At 54.6% G+C, this 6,122-nt stretch overlaps 1 protein-coding gene across 1 annotated transcript; it reads right to left on the bottom strand.

Annotated features, from left to right (window-relative positions):
- Window positions 1–4,350: 4,350 nt before the first annotated feature.
- On the bottom strand, window positions 4,351–5,808 carry LOC133920808 (uncharacterized). The gene has a single exon (XM_062365380.1). The coding sequence runs from the start codon at window positions 5,806–5,808 to the stop codon at window positions 4,351–4,353; it is 1,458 nt and encodes a 485-aa protein (XP_062221364.1).
- Window positions 5,809–6,122: the final 314 nt, after the last annotated feature.

The following is a 6,122-nucleotide window of genomic DNA, read 5'->3' as shown; positions in this document are numbered from 1 at the left end:
GAGAAGGTAAACGTGCAGGCGACGTGTAGCTACCCATCCCGCAAGCGATAGACACCTCAAAAGGAACATGGAAAGAAAGCACGGGTGAGATTCGAAAATCTCAGCAAGTGAAAGGTACTTTACAAAAGCTATTTAGCCACAGATGAATGTGCTAACAATTCTAAATAGAAACTAGTAATGAAACAGACCGCCAACACTAGGAGAAACAATTATGACTAAGTAAGTCCAACGATAACATTAATCATTTTAACATTCGGTTGGTATAAGCCTTTAGAGCCGCATATATATCTATATACAAGCTAACTAAAGGAAATAAGATTTGATGTGAATAACCCATTGAATTTCGTAAGAAGACATAACCATGCACATGACATGCTCTCCTCACCCTTACCCCTCCTCGGGTAACATACGGTACTGTACCGGTACGGTCGCGGCCAGAAGACGACGACAAACTTCCAATGCATGAGATGTATATGTATGACGTGCTTCAAGCATAACTATCATAACTCCCGGAATATGCTTGAGACTTCGAAATTAAACATTGCATAAAACAATAATGAACAACTGCATAATGGCATATCGTGCTTACTGCACTTCATAAATCAATTATCGAGTAAACTTCTGGAAACGTAAACAACATAGTAACCATCTTGAAGGCGGATACAATTCACGCGATGATCTTTCATTAAGGCCAGGAACGACATATAAAGTGTTACACGGTTCAACCAAAGCGAAATACATGCAAGGCAATTAAGATATGTGCTGGTATTGTTGCCGTGATAGACTTGGACTCCGATTCCCTGGCGTGAATGCATGGATCGGCATGCAAGGCAGGCTTAGCTGAGAGGGACGCCTGCCATATACGATGAACGCCTGCCGTATACGTCTGACACCTGCCGTATACGTCTAACACTCCCCCGCAGTCGAAACGGTAGAAGGTCGAACGTTGAGGCTGGTGCGAAACTCGGTGAAGACAGACGTCGGGAGTCCCTTGGTGAAGATGTCGGCGTACTGTGTCGTCGTGGGCACATGAAGAACGCGGACCTGTCCAAGAGCAACGCGCTCGCGGACGAAGTGAAGGTCGATCTCCACATGCTTCGTGCGCTGATGCTGGACGGGGTTGGTGGAGAGGTAGACTGCGCTGACGTTGTCACAGTAAACAAGAGTAGCCTGACGGAGAGGTGAATGTAGCTCAGCTAGTAGTTGGCGCAGCCAACTCGCCTCAGCAACCCCATTAGCCACTGCGCGGTACTCAGCTTCGGCACTGGACCGGGAGACAGTGTGCTGTCGTTTGGACGACCAGGATATGAGATTGTCACCCAAGAAGACTCCATAACCGGATGTAGACTTCCGTGTATCAGGACAGCCTGCCCAATCTGCGTCAGTGTAGACAACCAAGTCTGCTGGAGATGTCCGATGCAAAATCAGCCCATGATCAAGAGTGCCACGAAGATAACGAAGTATACGTTTGATCAGCGCAAGATGTGGCTCCCGGGGATCATGCACGAATAAGCAGACCTGCTGAACTGCATAAGAGATGTCTGGACGGGTGAAAGTCAGATACTGAAGTGCTCCGACGAGGCTGCGGTAGTCAGTGGTGTCGGCCACAGGGGGTCCATCACTGGATAGCTTGGAGTGCGTGTCAACAGGAGTACTGCACGGCTTACACTCAGACATACCTGCTCGCTCAAGGATTTCCATAATGTAGTGACGCTGAGAGAGGTGCATAGAGCCATGCTGTCTGGTCACTGATAATCCCAGGAAATGATGAAGAGGACCGAGATCCTTCATAGAAAACTCCTGTTGAAGGGCAGTGATCGTCCGACGAAGGAGGAACTCGGAGGAGGCTGTAAGGGCAATGTCATCCACATAGAGCAACAGGTAAACTGTGTCTGTCCCACGGCGGAAAATGAACAATGACGTGTCTGACTTTGCCTCATGAAATCCCAGTGAAAGAAGATGAGTAGCAAACCGACTGTACCATGCACGCGGAGCCTGCTTCAGCCCGTAGAGAGATTTGTTGAGGCGACAGATGTAGTCGGGGTGGGCGGAATCAACAAATCCAGAGGGCTGTACGCAGTAGACTGCCTCAGAGAGGGTCCCATGGAGGAACGCATTCTTCACATCAAGCTGATGGACGGGCCAGTTCCGAGAGAGAGCCAGAGTCAGAACTGTCCGAATAGTGGCCGGCTTGACCACAGGACTGAAGGTTTCGGCAAAGTCGATGCCGGGGCGCTGAGTGAAACCACGAAGGACCCAGCGAGCCTTGTAGCGATCGAGAGACCCATTTGGATGAAGCTTGTGGTGATAAACCCACTTGCCGGTGACGAGGTTGACGCCAGGCGGTCGAGGAATGAGATCCCAGGTGGCATTGGCCTGGAGAGCATCAATTTCTTCTTGCATGGCGGCACGCCAATTGGGATCTGCGAGTGCACCGCGGTATGTCTTCGGGATGGGCGATAGGGAGTCGGCGTGAAGGTTCAGCCGATCGGCTGGAAGGCGAAAGCTGGCCTTCCCTCGGGTGGTCATCTGGTGAGCATTCACCACCGGGGGAATAGGGAGAATGAGTGGCGGAGTAGCAGTCCGACTGCGAGAAGCCGGTACCAGGGCAGGCGCTGATGGAGGGCCCTGGACCAAGCGCACACCAGGCGTGCTGGGCGCAGCAGTAGAGCCGAGCAGCGACCCCATGCCCGGTGCGGCAGCTGGACCGATAGCGGTGCCGGTCGAAAACTCCGGTGGGTGCAGAGGCGGCCCGGCTCCGCTGGCAGCAACCCGCGACTAAGGAGCAGCGGGGGCAGCTGGGCCGGACCAGTGGACAGCAGGGACAGACGGTGACTCCAAGTCCGCAGCCTCTGGACCAGTAGCGACTCCAGTCACAAGGTCCGGAGAGTGGCGACCCGGCCCGGCTCCGCTGGCAACAACCCGCGGCTGAGAAACAGCGGGGGCAGCAGGGCCGGACTGGTGTATACCTACAGGGATCCGTGACCCAATGGGCAGTGGACAAGAGTCCATATCAAACAAGAAATCAAAGTCAGTGTGCGACGGAGCGCTCCCCATGTCAGCAAATGGGAACGAGTGTTCGTCAAACGTGACGTGCAGAGAGAGAATGACTCGATTGGAGCTTATATCCAGACACCGGTAACCTTTATGCTCGGAAGAATAGCCAAGAAACACACACAGCGAGGATCGCGGGGAGAACCTTTATGCTCGGAAGAATAGCCAAGAAACACACACAGCGAGGATCACGGGGAGAGTTTGTTGGCAATGGTAGCAGAAAGGTTAGGGTAGCAACGACACCCGAAGACCCGAAGATGTGCGTAGGAAGGGGGGGAGCCGTGAAGAGCAAGGTATGGAGTGGAAAGACACAGGGTTTTGGTGGGGTGGCGGTTGATGAGATGGGTGGCAGTATGGAGAGCTTCAACCCAATACTGGGGTGGCATGCTGGCTTGGAAAAGAAGAGATCGAACAACATTGTTGATCGAACGAATAGCACGCTCGGCTTTACCATTCTGCTATGAAGTGTAAGGACACGACATGCGGAGTGAAATGCCGTGAGTGAGAAAAAACGAGCGAGCAGAGAGGTTGTCAAACTCTCGCCCGTTGTCACACTGAACGGATTTAACCGTGACACCAAACTGTGTGCGGACGTACGCAAAGAAGTGGGAGATGGTGGAAAAGGTGTCCGACTTCAAGCGCAAGGGAAACGTCCAAAAGAAATGCGAGCAATCGTCAAGGATGACTAAGTAGTACTTGTAACCAGAGATGCTAGCAACAGGAGAGGTCCAAAGGTCACAATGTATTAAATCAAAATTCTGACTAGACCGTGAGGTGGATGAAGAAAAGGGTAGACGAACATGTCGACCAAGCTGGCATGCATGACAAAGAGTGTCAATAGTTCCTTTATTACAAGAAATAGCAGTTGTGCTAGCTAAATGATGAAGGGCTTCGGCACCGAGATGACCTAGACGACGATGCCATAGTAGTGGGGCAGTGGCAACCATGGCATGGGAGGTGGGTGTCGCAGACAGCAGAGGGTAGAGGTCTCCAGTGCTATTGCACCTGGTGATCACGCTCTTGGTCTGAAGGTCCTTCACAGAAAGGCCGTATGGGTCAAACTCGACAGAATAGTTATTGTCAATGGTAAAGCGCCGAACAGAAATAAGATTCTTAATTATTTGAGGCGTGACTAGCACATTGCGAAGAGTAAAATGACCATGTGAGGTGGGAATATGTGTGGAACCAACGGATGTGATGGGAATCAAGGAACCATTGCCAACAACAATATGAGAAGGCGAGGCATGAGAATTGGAATGGGGGGTGGAAAGGTTACCGGCGGCTGAAGTCATATGATTACTGGCTCCGGAGTCCATGTACCAATCTGTCGAAGGCGGGGGCGTCAGCTGCACCGTGCTGAAGGCGTGCGCGAGCGCGGCCTGGTCCTAGCCCCCAGCACTGTTCGCAACGGGGGTACTGAACCATGGGCGTGCCGGGCAAGCTTGGCAGTGGGGCGCCGGTCCCATAACCCAGACCATATGGCGCGCTGATGCCGTAGGGGACACCATAGCCGGGCGGGTGTCCAGCAGGTCCGGCGGTCAGGGCATGGGAGGGCGCCTGTTGCGGTGACGGAGGGCGAATGCCAGGGCCACCAAGGCCGCCAGGGCGAGGAGTGCCGGGCCAAACCTGGACGGTGCCCGTCCAAGGGTTGAACCAGGACGGCGGCCACCCACCCTGTGCACCCGGCGCGGTAGGTTGCTTGCCGTTGCCGCCGCTGTTGCCGCCGCCATTGTTGCGGTTGTAGCGGTGACGGCGGTTGTTCTGCCGATTGCCGCCAGAGGTGACCGAGCCGCCGGGGAGACTGCCGGTGCTGTTGTTGGGAGCACCGTGGCCTCCGGTGCTGCCAGCAGGGAGGCTCGGGGCGCCACCGCCGTGGGCGCCGGGGGTGGAAGGTCGCGACCCGGAGCCAGTAGAGAGGAGAGCCGTCGACGGCGACTGGCTCCGGTCGGCGAGCGTGATCTCCTCAAGGAGGAGGTCGTTGCGGACGTCGTCGAACGTCGGGAACGGTTTTTGGCGCTTGAGGAGGGCCGCCATGTGAGTGAACCGCTCGTTGAGACCACGCAAGGTGGCCAGAACAAGGGTTCGGTCGAGGACGGGTTCGCCGAGACTGCCGAGCTGATCTGCCATTGTTTTGAGTTTGCGACAATAATCGGATATGGTGAGATCACCTTGGACGAGAGTGCGAAACTCCGTGTCGAGGATCATGGTGCGGGTCTCCTTGTTGCCAACGAACATGGCTTCAAGGGCAAGCCACACTTCCCGGCTGGTGGCCTGCCGGTTGGTGTCGCTGGAGGTCATGACAGTCTCTAGAAGATTGGCAGAGATGGTGCCAAAGATCCAAGAGACCACGACGCAATCCATGCGAAGCCAAGGTGCGACGTCGGGGTAGGTGTTGTCGGAGAGGACATGATCTGTGAGCGCGTACTTGCCGAGGGTGATGAGATGAAGACCGCTCCACTTCGAGTAAGACGTGGAGCCGACCTCAAGAACAACGGGAACGAAGGCCCGAATGTTCGAGACGGCGACGGCCTGTGCATGGAGGTTGGCGACGAGGAGAGCGTCGGCTTCGGCCTCCCGACGGTGACGTTCTTCCTCTTCTTGCGCAGCCTCCAAGCGGTGGCGTTCGGCGGCAGCGAGGGCAGCGACGCACTGCTGTTCTTCGTCGGCGCGGTGCTGATCTTCTTGGGCGCGCCGATAGACCTCTTGGCGGAGCAGAGCGAGCTCTTTCCGTAGACGATCGAGCTCGGTCTCCATGGAGACGAGCGGAGAGGTGGCGGCGGTAGGTTAGATGCGGAAGCTTGAGGTCACAGGAGCGACGCTAACTGATACCATGAAGGCGGATACAATTCACGCGATGATCTTTCATTAAGGCCAGGAACGGCATATAAAGTGTTACACGGTTCAACCAAAGCGAAATACATGCAAGGCAGTTAAGATATGTGCTGGTATTGTTGCCGTGATAGACTTGGACTCCGATTCCCTGGCGTGAATGCATGGATCGGCATGCAAGGCAGGCTTAGCCGAGAGGGACGCCTGCCATATACGATGGACGCCTGCCATATACGTCT

Source organism: Phragmites australis, chromosome 6, assembly GCF_958298935.1.
Source record: "Phragmites australis chromosome 6, lpPhrAust1.1, whole genome shotgun sequence".
In the NCBI taxonomy this organism is placed as follows: Eukaryota; Viridiplantae; Streptophyta; class Magnoliopsida; order Poales; family Poaceae; genus Phragmites; species Phragmites australis.
Note: the sequence above shows the minus strand (reverse complement) of the source record. Positions and strands in the feature narration are given on the sequence as shown.

Bases quoted from the DNA above. Each gene is read 5' to 3' on its own strand.
- LOC133920808 (XM_062365380.1), bottom strand. From the start codon at position 5,808: ATGGAGACCGAGCTCGATCGTCTACGGAAAGAGCTCGCTCTGCTCCGC.